The sequence below is a fragment of the Harpia harpyja genome, chromosome 3 (assembly GCF_026419915.1).
Source record: "Harpia harpyja isolate bHarHar1 chromosome 3, bHarHar1 primary haplotype, whole genome shotgun sequence".
Taxonomy (NCBI): Eukaryota; Metazoa; Chordata; class Aves; order Accipitriformes; family Accipitridae; genus Harpia; species Harpia harpyja.
Genome location: NC_068942.1, coordinates 22088668 through 22104536, shown reverse-complemented (window position 1 = coordinate 22104536; position 15869 = coordinate 22088668). Strand labels below are relative to the sequence as shown.

The window sequence follows — 15869 nt, the reverse complement described above, 5'->3', positions numbered from 1 at the left end:
AAGGTCCTACAGTAAGTGCTAATTTCTTTTGGGCATTAGTACAGCACCCATTTACACCTCCTATGCTATATATGGTTTTTAAATTCTTTACTTGCATACTCTTCTTTGGCACAGATATAATGAATTTTTCAAATTTCTAAGATGGAATGTTAGTTCCTTTTTTCCCCTCAGACACCGTATATGCTCAAAAGAAAAGAATTATCATTAAAATAATTTGCCTGATGATTTAATAAGAGAAGGCCATATTATGCAATAAATGTATGCTATTTCATCTGCTTATAATAGGAAGAGCTTAACTACATAAGTTTTGTGGTTTATGTCTAAATTTCTTGCACTAGCTTCTCAGATTTTCTTTTCTACATCAGAAATCTTATTTTTTCCTGTTTGAAGTGTTGTTTCCCAGCCATCCAGCAGAGAGGGCTCTAGGTCCAGATTGGTGTACACACTCCTTTCTCTTCCTGAGAGCCGCATTTTGTGCACACCTGGGTGGGACAGACTTTCAGCATCTAAAGTGCACTCCAACTATGATAAAAGATACGGACATTTTTATTTTGCATTCTGTATTACAAATAAATTGTCCAAGAAGAACAACACGTGACAATCTAAAAGCAGCACAAGAGCAAGAGACTGCAACCATAAGTATTAACCTTTGCTTAATTTGTTTTCACTTATTCACTGCTTTATGCATTCAAAAGATAACATATACATCAGAGAGATGCAAAGTATAGCTGTTATTAAGCCTTCCAGCTCAGAGTTTGTAGTTCTTCGAGGGTTGGGTTTCATATGCTTCTTTATATGCTCTGGTTTTGGTAAAACTAAGTTGTTCTTCAGCCACCTCATTATCTTTCTTTCTCACAAACCTTCTGGCGGAACTGTTGGGTTGGGGTTTTTTATTGCTCCTTTGACACAAATGCCCTCTTGTATTCTCAGTTGTACAGAAAGCTCTCTGAGTCTGGCTTTTTGGTTTTCATTTTCGAGAAGTTCAACTCATTCAAATACATTTAATTTTGAATTTGTCTGTCCATTTGTAGTGTTGTGAAGTTTTGTAATTGTAGCAGCGATTTCTATTACTGCACATTGCTCAGTATTCTTTCATTATTTAATCTCTATCAGTTTATCAGCCCAGCTCTAACTATACATCCTCTGCCCATCTTCTCTCTTTTCCCTCCCAAACCCCTCAACTACAAGGTTGTTTTAGTGGAGTTACATATACAATTCTCTTGTTCAGTTGCAGTACTGAAAAGCCATAAAACAGAATAAACAGCACAACATCATCTTGCATCAGATAGCTTTTTGCACTGGCTTTTGACTGAATTCTCAAGCAGTGCTTGAGAAGACAGAGCACATTCAAAATATTTCAAAAGCTGTCTCAGCCTCTGTTCACAGTCAGCAGAGACAAGTCTTATCTCTTAATAATACAAATTAGATTGCATTGACACAGTTTTTGTTCAGGCAGCATATCTGAAGCTCATCCAATTGCTAAGTTTATATAAACTTCTCAAGGAAAAGAGAGTGCACTAAAGTCATGTGTGCATCCTGTCTACGTGCTCATGAGATTCAGCTTCACTAAAGGGTAGCCAGAACATCTCCAAACAGTATTCATTGCAGCAATCCTCCTTCAATTTCTTTCGGGACCTAGCCCTCTTTTGTTCTAGTAGGCCAAAATTTCCATTTTTAGAAACTCCTACTCTTTTAGAAAAAAGCTTATTTCCTTCTGTTGGCCTCACTGCAGGTATGCCATAAAGCTATTATCTTGAGAGCATGCAGGAGGCTGGCTTAGAAGAGGAAACCATGTCCACATCCAAGGTTCTCTGACTCAGTGACTCTTTCCTTAGTCTCCGGTAGGAGAAGATCAAGGCCCGTAAGACTTTGTGTCATCCCTGGGACTCAGGAGACAACCACCAACACCAACATCCAAACTCAAGTACCTGCAGGTATATTTGAGCTGACTGGATCTGGAAGGGGGGAAGGAAGAAATGAAGAGGAAGGTAAAAAGGTGTAGCAAGGAAGTATATCTAGGAGTCCTATCTATTCTACAAGAAAGAAATCTCTGGATTGCTGATCTAAGACACTACTAGAGAAAAATCACAGTCTCTAAAGTATTTTGGGGACAACAGACAAGTAGGTTCTCCATTGTCTCAGAGTCCATCAAAAAGTAAATACCTCTCCACTAAAAAACTCATTCTGTACATCTAAATCATAAAAGTGCAGTGAACCAATTTCAGTGATACTATGAACAAACCACCCAGATCTGAGGGACTCAGATACGCACAACATTGGCTACCATGGCTGGAAGGAGGACAGCTGGCTCTACGCCACCTCTTGCAGCCTCCCTCCGCAGCGGTCGGTAACCCTGAGCAGAGTAAAAGAGGCTGGGGAGTACTCTGCCAGACAAAGCTCTGAGAAAATCCCACAGCTGCCTGAAATACAAGTCTGCTCAAGATCTGAATCAATTCTTTGAACAAATGGACTTACAGAACCCTGCAATTCCATATTCTTAAAAAAAAAAAAAAAAAAACAGAGGAAATGCAAACAAGACAAATGCTTTTGGCTGAAAGACCGAAAACCTCCAGTTACTGGTGAAGAGTTTTTTCCCCAAGATGTCCCAAATGAAAAATCAGTGTCATCACTACAAGTTGCCAGTCACACATCATCCCATACTGCTCACACCACTTTATGCACAAGATCATCTCCAGGAGAAATTCAGCTGCAGAACTAGATGCAGTCCTTATGAAAACACTATCTTTGGTATGTGTAACTGTTTGCAAGCAACTCTTTTGCAGGTCAAGCTTTTGCCTTCAGTAATTTTGGCTTCTTATACTGCTCTAGTACTGTTAAGGAGGAATACAAGTCAAAATTAATAAAACAATTTTCTTTTGCTGTGTTTTATGTAAAACTTAGGCTGAGGAAGCAACAAAACGTATGTATAGTCCTGCTAGGTATGAGCTACATGAAAACAGTTTCAGGCACCTAAATATCATAAGCCCCTTTAAGAGAAGAATATTTAAAACAAAAAAAAAAAACCCAAAAAACCAAACCACAACCCTGCAAAATTTTACATGTTCAAGAAAATTTTTTATAAAATTTCTATAAAAATATGGCACACATGAATTTTCACATATTTTAAGCTACATTTAAGAGTTTAATGATCTGCAAATCCCTTTGAGATATATGATTTGTATTTTTAAAAAATCACCTTACAAACAGACAAAAATATAATAATTTTACATGCATTTCCCCTCCATTTTGCATTTTTATTATCTGAATATGACTTCAGAAAAAACAGATAAATACTCTAAATACTCCATGTCCAACACTCATTTCAAGGCACAATACCTCAGGAAATAGAATAACTGATCTGAGCACACGCTGTGTAATAAACTCATTCTGCTGAAAACAAACGTGGTTCATGGCAAGGCATTGGGGTTGGAGCACCACATATGGCTGAAGATGTTAGTGCTAGTTTCTCTACCCATTCTTGTCACGACTGCCAAAAAATATTACAAGCACAGGCAACTAATGCAGCTATTTAGATGAACATCTCTTCTGCAACCAGCGCTTTAGGCCAGACTAGTCACACAAAGTACCCCTGTAGGTAAGGAGAGGGAGTAATTTTTTTAATGGTGCAAATTCACACACCATTTTCTGTCATCAGATGTCTTCTTTTGGACCTGAGAAAAAATAGCCCCACAAACTGTCAATTTACATTAACTAGAGCTCCACGTTTCTTCTTAGGAATGATTTGTTGTAAAAACTATATGCAAAAGAAGGGCTTGAATAGCAGAATCCATTTTTCATTAAAAAAAATTGGGTTTATTAAAATTTTAGAGGAAAAAAAAATAATCCTTTTAAATGGTACTCATGAAGACAAGGGAGAGAGATGACAATTACAATTACAGTTTGTAATGTGTAGCATTGAGTTAAGAAATGAAAACTGAAGATGAAAACACAAACTTTCTGTTGCAACCCTCCGGCAACCCACACAGAAAAAAGCTCAATGAATTTTCCGAAGCAAAGAAGATTGGTAACCATTTGTAATGCAAGGTATTACTAGACTGCACGTAGAAAAGTCACTGGTGAGACAGAACTGCCATCTTTCAAAAAAGTACAGTTATTTTCCTCCAAAACTATGCTCAGATCCCCATTTAGGCATTTAGTGAGGCACATTGGTTAGATCTGGATTATGCATTTTGGATTAAGGTTTAAAAATCAGTATACAAACTGGTGATTAACAATCCATTAGCTTCTTTGGCAGAGGAACTGTGGTTTTGTTGCCTTTATACAGTACCTAGCACACAGGCACCTTGGCCTACAAGCTGAGATCCCTAAAACAGCAGTGAATCCTGCTACTAAAGGCCTGCACTGGAGTCCGAAAAGCCAGCCACATACAGGTAACTACCCTGGCCGGGACAAGGAAGGAGAAAGCCAGAAAAGAAGGACCAGTGAAGCGTAAACAGCAGAACCCAGTTTAGATAAAGCACTTGTGCTCCTTTTGATAAGCCTCTGTGCACAGGCATGCATCAGGACTTGTGAGACTGCAAGGCATGATGAAGGTAAATGGAAAAAAATATACCATAGTTGCTGGGCACAGCACTGACCGTACAAGAAAAGAAGGAACTGTCCTAGTTTCAGGTATAAAATGCCAAAAGGCACAGGTTTTGTTTTATGCATATTTTTTAAACACAGCTTTTTAACACATACTTAAGTGGACCAACTATATCCTGACATTTGGCATTTAAAATTTCAAAGTTGTTTTTCTAGAGCCGTGATAGATCTGCTGCAGCTTGTTGAACACACGGTTTTTTTACAGTTTTCAGCAAAGCCGAGAGACCCGAAGTATATTCACAGCCCAATTCTAAGTCCATAGGATTTTCAAAAGCAAACTTAAAAAGTCAAGTCAACAGGGGAAACTGAAACAAAAGTCAAAACCAGCTTCCAACAAGTAAAGCACAAACAAATACAGTAGCTAATAAACACACAGAGGGACTTATGACTCAAAACAAACGCAGATGGCCAGAAGGAGATCAGACTTCTCTTGGCAAATTCATCATGGGAACGTGTGGGCAGCTTGGCAGCCTTGCAGTGAGCTGATATGATAATTGCATACAAGCGTGATTCAGACCAGCACATTAGAAATGAGACATCACAGCATTCTTATTTTAGCAATCTTCCTTTAACCCACTGTAAACAATTATCTGAAAGCAAGCAAACCTATTTTAAGAAACTTTTTGTATATATTTGTTTCATTATACATATACACAGTAAAATCTTTCTGCATTGCATAATCTCTCCTCACCTTAAGTTTGTGAAGGCTGTATTACACAAACAGCAGACAATAGCAAGCTGAACAGAAAAACAAGTCACCAAGATAATAACATACAAAAATATATTGCATGTGGTGGTATAATGTAGGATGGGACTGAGTCTAGTTAGACACTAAATTTAGGTGTTCATATGCAATCTAGTTACCTATTCTCCCATGATAATAATAGGATATATAGTATTGATTAAAATAAAAAGCCTAAAGAAAGATCCAGCTCACCCTAGAATAGATACCTTGCAGTCAGTAATCCAAATTGCTCCAGTGACTATATTGACTATAGACCAAATTCAGATTTGCACGCATAAACACCTACTGTCAACTGGGAGCCTCAAAGGTATTGAAGAAATCAACACGGCATTGCTCATTATGGCAATGATATCAAGTATAAATCGACTGCATAGAAGACTTGCACAGCAACAGGTGAAAGCCAGGCACAATACTCCTCTGTATCTCAAGGGGCACTAGTTGCCTGTATGTGGGCTGCTATGTCAAGCCTCGATCGTCCTTTTGACTCCTCAATCCACGTGTCCCATTAAAAATCATCTTACCCTGAATCCTTCATATTGTTACAGGAATTTTCAATCTCAAAGCAACCACAAAATTGCTAGAGCTGCATTTGTATGCTTTCAATCAGAGCTGGTTGTCTTAAAAGCAGATTTCAGGTAATTTTAAAGCCATAAAATCATTTACAAAGTGCAACATGTAAGGGGACAGAAACACGCAGCACTCCAACTCCCAAACTCACAGACCTGTATGTCTTACAGCAGCTGCAGCTCAAATTATTAAGATGCTCATGGAGAGTTGTGTTAGAGAAGATCTGTAGAGATGCCTAGCCTCTCACTTTTCATGTGAGAATAACAATTCTGCAGTTTAGCAGGCATGAGCTTGTGTGTGCTCCATAGGTCCCCAGGTGCGTGGATGGAAAAGTAGTTTCCAGGACACAGGAGGTGACACTGTGCCCGCCAAGAGGCAGCGTGTGAAGTCTCCCAAGATCTGCAGAGCTCCAGAGACTGGTCGTGCTGCTGACTCCATGAGAAGTGATAAACTCATCACAGCCAGAGTCACCAGCTCTGCGTGAGGTCCCCAGCACACACTTCCCTCAAGTTGCACAACTCGGACAGCATCCAGAAAGGCGGTGGCTGCTGCCTGCAGACAAGGACTGCAGCGTGATACCTGATGAAACAAGGGGCCCTGAGGGACTTTCTGAACACCCAGCTCGAAGGTGCATCAGTACAAGCCTCTGCTTTGCAGCAAAGGGGGAGGCTGCTCTCCCCGCTGCTCCCACCTGGGAGCTACAACGAACACGTGTGCATGAGCAAACTGTGAGCTGGCTCAGTGGGCATAGTTATCTGCTATTAACAGTAACACCTTGATTCTGTTAGTAATAACAGCTACATTAATAAGAGACTTACTAACAAATATTGGTTGCGATCTGTGTCTCCCCTGACTCGATCCCCTAGCAAGGACATCACACCAGTGTAGAGACCTGTCTCAGCTCTCTTGGTTGCTGCTAGCAGACAAGACCAAACAGCAGCATGAAACATAGCTTAAGATGTAGAGACAAAGAAGCTGAACAAATATTGAGGATTTTTTTTGCCCCTGGCTATTTCTGAGACATTTTTATTAGTGTAAAACTCCCTTGGGATGTATTGACCCTCAAAGATGCCTACTTAGGAAAGCTCTGGCTATGGGAACCATTCTGGAAAGAGACAACAGCAGTTTACAACATCACTTTCAAACTTGTTGAGCATGTTCTTATGACAGGCGTCAATTTTCAACATAGCCTACCTATTCTATAGGTTAAAAACACTGGTTGTAGGCCACTTCAGAGGTCTAATCCCCTGGATGAATCACGGTAACAAAATTAATCCTGTTAATTACTGCCTTTGCCAATATTGTTTGCATTCTACAGATGTATCAATGTGCAGTTGCATGTTTAGATACATAATTTACAGGCACAGGAATTAAAACTTTGATGCATGATAGTGATTTTTGAAAAATAAAGATGTCACTAAGTTTTCCTAGACCATATCTGAAATTCTACTTAAGAAATTAATTCACTTGTATAGTAGATGCTGTGAGTCAGTACTGGTATAACTCTAATCAAGGATGCCTGCGATGCTCTCAGTGGAATAACTAACATGGAACCTCTATTTATGAAGGGAATTTAGATAAGCATAATATCAGCTGATGTGAAATATATTGCTAGCCAGAATGATTCCAAATAAAATGCCAAATAAAAGCTAATTGTAATAATTTTACAAATAAAGTACAGTCTCCAAGTACGCAGTCTCCAGTATGCAATATTTACATTTACAAAATCAGATATTATTTGAGTCAGTCACGATTTCCATGTAGGTAGAAGAGGAATTTCTGTGACTGCCAAAAATTCCATCTGTCTAAAATAAGTACTTAACCAAGTACAGGTTAGTAAGCCCTGAAATCCTGAGGGGATGTGATAAACCTGATACGCTTAACAGATTTTATTGTTGCCTTTCAGACTAAACAGATTACCGACTTCTGTATTCTGGGCTTCTGATAGGACTAAGCAACCGATTTCTCTTCACTAGAATGATAAATAATTAACACAAATAAATATTTTAAATACTATAACACAGAGTTGCTTAGAGGAAGGCAGAAGCCAATCTCAATACTATGGTCTTTGCTTCTAGTACTACAATGGTATAAATGAAATCTAAAGAAACAGCCTAAAATAATGCAACACAAAAGGATGCAAGCACAGAAAGAAATGGCAGAAGGCATGTTTCTGCAGAACTACTGCAATGAAGGTGCAGACCTGATATTTTTTTAGTGGGCAATTAAAAAAAAAAAAAGCTTTCCACACTGATTAGCTTATCTTAAAATAGTATTTTTAAGCATCTTCCTAATTATGGCAACTCAAAAAGAAGTGAATCTTTCTGCTGATGAGCAAGCTGCTAAGTGCCTACTTGGCTTGCCATTGCTGACAGACAGATGCCTGACATCATGTTTTCCTTCCCTTCCAGTTTCTCCCTGGGTAAGTGCTGTTCCTTGACCCACAGCTGCTCCTACCTGCATGGTCCTCAAGTTGAAAGATGACCGCATTGGAACAGCTCCTTCCACACCTGCGACAGTACCAGCATCATCAGCTTGGGAGGATTCTCCCTATTGCATCGATGTGGTGACAGGGACTGGCCAGCCTGATGAACTACAAAGATCTGACCTGAGAGCCGAGGGCACTGAAACATGCTGACACCAGGCACATAGATTATCAGATTACTCATGGGTAGCATACTGTTTCACTGTGTCTAAAAGTTACATGCCTACTCGAAATTAGTCCTCTGGCCACCCTCCACAGACCATGGAGGAAGACTGAGTGGGACTCTAGGAGGTAGCCCTTTCTCTTTTTTGGACTATAAAGTAATGTAAACGACTTCGGACTAAATGCACGAGATGAATACCTTCCGTTGTCATAGGTAACCCAGGATTTCTATTACCACAGTCTATCACCTGTAAGTCTGTTGGTCACACGCAGTCATAGCATATATTGCATACCTATCGATCATTTCCCATTCTGCAGATCGCAACTTACTTTTCCTTTTATCATCTCAGTCTAAGAGCTGGCAATACATGTATATGTGAAAACAGCAAAGCCTATCCAAAGCCTTTGTTTGGGGAGCTTGCCTCATCCAACCTTGGTATTTGTTCTCAGAATTCAGCAGTACATTAAAACCAAACTAAAGCAACATGCAAAATTTACACTCTGAATACACCTGATCTATAAGCACAGCCTTAACTGCTATCCAGCAGGTAGATATTTGTTCCATTTTTGCTATAACAATAAGTATCCTACCTGCAACATTCTCTTGTAAGTAAGAGTCCTTTCCTTCTTGCTGAAAAGTCACTGAAAATTCATGTTATCTTGAACAAAGTGACAAAGAAAAATTGCCAACTTATGACTTTGAGTAAGCTGACCAGTGGTTAGCAACAGATTCTCTTCTTTAATCACAAAGAAAGCATTTAAAGTTGTGCATACGAATGGCTTATTACTCTTTTTACATCCCTTTAAAAAATAAATAAATAATTGAACATGCTTTAGGACAAAGGCCCATCTATTATCAGGTGACCATACAGCATTTCCTTAAGAAGATGTTAACCTGGGGGTTCAGCTGTAATTCTGCTCTGTATAAGTGTCACTGTAAGAATTAACAGAAATACTTAATTTTCTTTGGTGGTATATGAAAAAAAGGTTTTGTGTTTTAAAATTCTGGGGTTTGGTAGGATTTGTTTCCAGTATGTCAGCTTTTAACCCAAGTTAGTATCTTTATTTAATGTACCATGAATTTTTGCAAGAGCATGGTGGCATATGGTACATCAGAATATCCCACCAACATCTGCTATATGTTTCTTGGTCAAACCTGAATTTAGATTTGCACGTTGAAATAGAAGAACTACTCAGAAGTAGCTGCTACATGCCTTTGACAGAAAGGTATCTTTAATGAGACAATCTTGCCCATATATTTATTTTCCTTACTTGATTTTTCAATGCCTTGATTAGCATCAAAATAATGCAGTTCAATGAACTGGGCTCAAGAAAACTATCATGCTACAGAAATACAGCACAGCTGAACTCTTTATTTTCTCTTGTGACTATGATTGAGGTGCAATTCATTTCATTTCTTCAGTATTACCTTAAAAAGAAATACCTCTGGCTGGGACCAGATTGGAATTGTTGCATGCTCTCCTGAACTTCCCACTCCCCAGTGTCTGAGCAGAGACGCTAGGCAAGCAGCACCCCTCCCCTTCCAGCTCCACAAATGGGACTGGGATGAACTGGGAAGCACAGAGGTGGTGTAGAAGAAGGCTGAGTCAGCCAGGACAACACAAATGGTAAGAATCATAAACAATATCAAATTAAGAAGTAACACAGCCCTTTTGTGGGATATTGCCCATTTTAGCTCTTTTTACCTGCTTCCTAATAAGCTAAATTAAAAAGAAGCTAACTGGTCTTTCTCTTCTCAGATAGAAAATGAGAGATGATTACACATTTTGCTCTTCAATACAAGAGCATTACATATAAAGTTTATTAACTGCTCAAGAATTTAGACTGCCTTATGATTACATCACACACTAGTAAGTGAAGAGATGTCTGACTTTGTAATGGGCCATTTAAGCTAAGCAACCATCGTCTTCCTCCTCTTTCTTCAATGTGTGGTTTATTTGAGAAGGCAGTTCCATCCCAACATTATCAGAAAAACACAATTCTGGCCATAGTAGAATGTAACTATTCAAATTTACATTTTGCAGTGGGAGAAATTTTGAGTTTTGTGTCTAAATTTAGTGGTCTACACAGATATATCTATACCTCACTTGCTGTGCTGTTGACTGCACTGATTAGATCTGTTCTCAGACTTTCAGCTGACCAGCAATTAGGTGTTTGTCATTAACCCCTTTGACCATATGGGAGTTTAGACACCTAGAATAAATGCAGACGTGTCTATTTAAATACCTTAATTTCAGATAATTCTCACTTTTTGAAGCTATAAGGCTCTTGCCTATCACGTAATGCAGTACACTTGTAAAATCTTAAATATCATATCAAAACATACCGTTATATCTGTTAAAAGTTCATTGAGCATTCCAGGGAATTGATGCCTTATTTTTAACACTTAAAGCAAGAAATTGAACACAACAAGAAGTAAATGAGTGGAACAAATACAAGACATCTAGCTTTTCTTTAAGGTTATCCAGTGTGGTTTTTATACGGACTTACAGACACTCTCATCTGTACATAAGCAAGTCCTTCCTATTCCTATTAATGTAATTGTTCATGTGAATGAAATTATGCATATGCTTGAAGTTGGGAGAACAAAATCCATTCCAATAGAAGACAGAACAGAAGACAACAGATGGCAACAGAAGACTTTATTTTCTGGTAATGTCCTCACTGGCATTTTGTTTACAAATAACCCTAGTACTTTCTATCCTGTGTTCTTCAGCCTCCAGGGATGATAACTACTTCCTTTGCCATCACCTCAAAATGGAGCTTTTAGAGACGATTCCCTGAATTTCTGTGTCCCCTTGAGCTTTCAGATATATGGTTTACATTTAGCTGTAATAAAAGGCACTAGTCAAGCAGGTACAATCTAGATAACTCAACTATCCTGTCATGGTCATAGACATAAGTTTTCAGAGTTACAAGAATAAGCCAACATTTCTAACAGTTTCGTTCCACATAACTGATGGTACCAATGTTAAGAGCAAGATTCAGCTCCCAGATTCAGACACTAAATTGAGGTGTCTACAGTACATCTAAGGTATCAAAGCTCCCATCCATTATAGTCAAAGGAAATTGAGGCAATAAAAATCAATTGCGCCTAACTACTCTGATTTAGCTCACTCTGAGGTATAGACATCTAGGGAACAGTGCCTCAACACAAGGGTACCCACAAGGGTATCCTGTTTGGCCTCCTGCCACCACTCCAGAAACACAGGTCCTGTGTCATGTGTGTCAGCTCCATGAAGACTTCTCAAATACCTTAAAGTATCTGAAATGTCTTTATAATCTACAGTGTGACTAAGTATCTAAGTTCCTATTCAGATACCAAAGTTTAAATGTCTTGATCTGTAAACTGAACCCCAGCCTACATTATTTCTAGTCAACAACAGACCAAGACTCAGCTAAGAACCTTCCCAACATATCCAGCCCCAAATTCCTACTTATAGCAGTCAGCTTTTCTTTAAACTGATTTATTCATGCAACAAAAATATTGTGTAGTGCCAATGCATGTTTCACTTTTATTATCCACATACATATTTTGTAATCAAGATTTCTATAAAGTCTCATCAAACTGGTACCCAGACTCTCAAAGTAAGATCTGTTTTCTATATAATCCAGATGACTTATTTTACTAATACCAGCACTGAATTGGACTGAACTGGGTGCAACACTGATGTTTTCTTGCTGGAACTTCCCCCTCATGTGAAACATGCCTCCTGGACATATCCAGCCTATACAACTCACTAGCAGAAATGGCTGGCTCCAGTGACAGGCATGTGGAAAGCTAACATCAAATACCAAAACCTAAAAAAAATGTACGTACAACTGATTTCTGGTGTAAGCGTCAGCACAATATCACCCTAAAAAAGCAAATAAATTGTAAGCAAGCAGTGCAGCCTTGCAGACTAGGAACAAGAGAGAATAGCTCTTGAGTAACAAAAGTACCCTAATCTCAAAAAGAACCATCCACAGACAGATGTACTTCCCTTACTGACAATGTGTACTTATCAGTATTGGGAAATGTACAGGGCTATCAAGAACATTGCAGTTTCTACCCCCCAAAAAAATAAAAGTGCATAGGCAGAGTTGCAGACCTTTCCTTGAAACTGTAATCACCAATCTTTTGCTTCCCCATTCAGTGTCCCCAGAATTTATTGATGCTGCCTGCTGTTCTGAAAAGCAACTTTTTCCTCCCTCTTTCTCAGGCCTCCCCAGCTGAAAACAGATTTGTATTGTAACTGTGAAAAGAGAAACAAAACTTGTTGTAATTAAGACATACAGAAATGAGAGACAAGCGTATGATGATACACTGAATAATCTTAGAAAGAATGTAGGAGATTAAATATATAGTATGCAGCTGTAGTAGCGAACCACTCTACTATTACAGTTGACTTACACTACCCTGACATCCTAAGTCCAAGCAACCAGCCAGGGCTTGCAACCTGCAGAACAAACTCTGGGCTTACAATCTAACCCGCTATTTTTGGATCAGCTTTGTGCAGCCATTAATTTCTGTCTTCTTAAAGGTAGTATCACATAACCAATAACTGCAAACAATAAATTGCACTGCTTTCTTCATTAAATAAGTAGAAATGTTAAACAACTCAATTGGCAAAATATAGAATTAATAAAAGATATGGTAAAAGATTATATTACTAGGTCATTATACTTTACTATCTGATAAACTATGCTACACAGACTTATATTACCTAAATTCTCTTTTAATTTCCATGGCCTCAACCCTTATTTTCCAGACTACGTCAGATGGCTATTCAAGAATGTAGAAAAGAAATCTATGTGGATATTAATTGCGAATGTTTTTAATGCAAGAAAACCCTACACTGCAAACCTTTGCCAAATATTGAATCCTTGAGAGCTTTATGAAATTTGGGGGGCTATCCTACCACTCTTTTTCCTTTACTAAGTGGAATATAGTATAAGTATAAAAGCAGATGGCTATTATAGTCAAGAACTCAAATATTATGAAAAAAACATATCTTCAGATAATGGACCATTCCTAACACCTCAGAAAAGGTGCATCATCAAGGGCCTCACAGGATTCTGACCATGCAAAAATCAAACCATTCACAAATGAAACAATCCTGTTTCAAAGCAAGAAATTCTTTCTAGTGAAAGAACGTACATATATTCGATAGTATTCTTTACATACATCATCTGTCAGTTTTGCTAAGTACATAGCAATGAAGCACTTGTTTCACGTCAGGGTCTGTTTCTCCATTTTGAGTTCTTAAACACTCAGAGGAGCCATCAGTAGGCACTCTCATTACTCGAAACACAGGCAAAGATTATCACAGCATCAGAAATAGCAGCCAAGGGATAGAAGAGTGCACATAACTTTGTCATACACTTAATATTTATACATCTTCCTGAAAATTATAAGCTTATCTGAACTTTGCTAGAGAGACTAAATATTGATTTTGGTTTGTTCTATCCATTTAGTTAAGATGTGAGGAAAAACATCAAGGACTGGAATGACTAAAAAGGCAAACCCTTAAAACAAACTCAACAGGAAAAATAAGATACAGTGAGCCCAAAATCTTAGTGTGAGTTCGATTTTGTTATCTAAAACTATCATTTAACCAGTTATAGAGAGAAAGCAAAGTTATGCAACAGCCTTCCAGAGTGTGGAAAAAGTTAGGTGATTGAAGGAAGATTTCTACTGATGACAGAATAATTCCATTTAAAACTGCTGTACCTGATAGATTCATACAGCTCTGCTTTTGCCAAAATACAACCTGTATGTCAATTGTATCTGCTTAGAATCTGAATGGGAAAGATCAGACTGAAATAAATCATGGAAAAAGCTGTGATAAAATAGGGTATATCACTTTTCTTTTTATTTGACTGCTCTCCAAAAGAGCTAGATTCATCAAAGCAAATACTAGATTAAAGAGAAGTGAACATTATGGAAATAAAATCTGAATGGTATTTAAGGAAACCAGCCAATATAAAAACATCTGAATTTGCTATCAGGCACTCAAGAGTTCTACCTGAAAGACAGAAAATTTGTGAAGGTGAAAAAATGCCAAGAATCCCCTCCTAGCAGACCCGATTCTTTTCAAGTTGTTACTGTTTTCAAAGCAAACCAGGGATTTACTCGCCTTACATCCATCTGTGCCACTCACAGAAGCTCAAGCCTAAAACAACATGAAAACAAAAACAAAACAGAAAAAAAAATTATCTTAAGAAAACCATTTCCTATGCTGACATTGAAAAACATATCCTGGCATTAAACACAAGCATAGTTGATTGAACCTGAAGGAAATGTCGCCCCTCTGTTTCCAGCTTTCACATCTTCTAGTATCTAGTTATGCAGCCCTATTAAAAGCTTTTTCTAGCTACATAACTGCCACTTTTCCTGACAGAAACTATCATGCCAGATCCATTACTTGTACAAAATGAGAACAAATATCTTGTTTAAACCTGTTGAATCTGGAGGGGGCATTAACCACAGTCCTCAATGTAAGGTTGTTCTGGACACACTGAGCTAGCAGACCCATAACACAGTGTCTACGCAAGATAGTACGGAGCAATTGACGATACAGAAGAGGAAGTACTTTGAGATAAACTGGAAAACCAAAACATTTTCAGGCTAAAAGCTAAGACATTTCCAAAAAAACCACCACCATTTATGCAATGAAGGCAAAGTATAAGAGTGTGACAGAGGTAAGGAAATACTCCTAACAGGGGTTTAAGTCCTACATGGGATCCTTAAGCTTAAGATACCTATTTGCAACATATTTCAGGCAACTGAGAGAGATCTACTCAGGCTAAGAAAGATGAAGGATCATCAATTTTCATCATTTTCATAGCCAGTTAACTACAAAAAAAGTCTGTCCACTTCTTGAAACATCTCAACAATCCCCAGTAATGTGAACCAGACCAGTAACACCAAAATTAAGTCCCTTTCAAGCAAAACTGAACAAAAAATACAGTAAAGAAACCAACTCAGAAAGACATTTGTGTTCTATTTATTAACTTCCACATTACAAATTAGCACACTAAACTTATTTTATTAATTCCTAAATTTCAAATGGCGTATTCTCATTACTCATTAAAGAAGACGGAAACATGCAAAAAGGCCCACAAATAATAAGGGCTATATAAAAAAAGCAATCCTCTCCACCAAAGTCCTAGCTGAAATCCATGACACAGTGGATCCACAGGACCTGAGCAAGCATCACTTCTAGCCTTAACCTCCGTGAACACCCAAGGGAAAGCCTTCTTTGGGGAGCATTACCTTTCTGGACATTGTTATGCAAAACT

General features: G+C 38.2%; 1 protein-coding gene across 2 annotated transcripts in view; it reads right to left on the bottom strand.

Moving 5' to 3' along the window:
- ME1 (malic enzyme 1) overlaps nt 1-15869 on the bottom strand; it is a 191920-nt gene that overhangs the window by 144893 nt on the left and 31158 nt on the right. The window contains exon 1 of one of the 2 annotated variants that reach the window (XM_052781630.1): nt 8375-8461. The exons of the other annotated variant lie outside the window; for it this stretch is intronic. Within the exon in view, the coding sequence (XP_052637590.1) occupies nt 8375-8407 (33 nt within the window). The 5' untranslated portion in view covers nt 8408-8461. Of the gene's footprint in view, nt 1-8374; nt 8462-15869 lie in introns of those variants that run through there. 2 annotated transcript variants of the gene reach the window in all.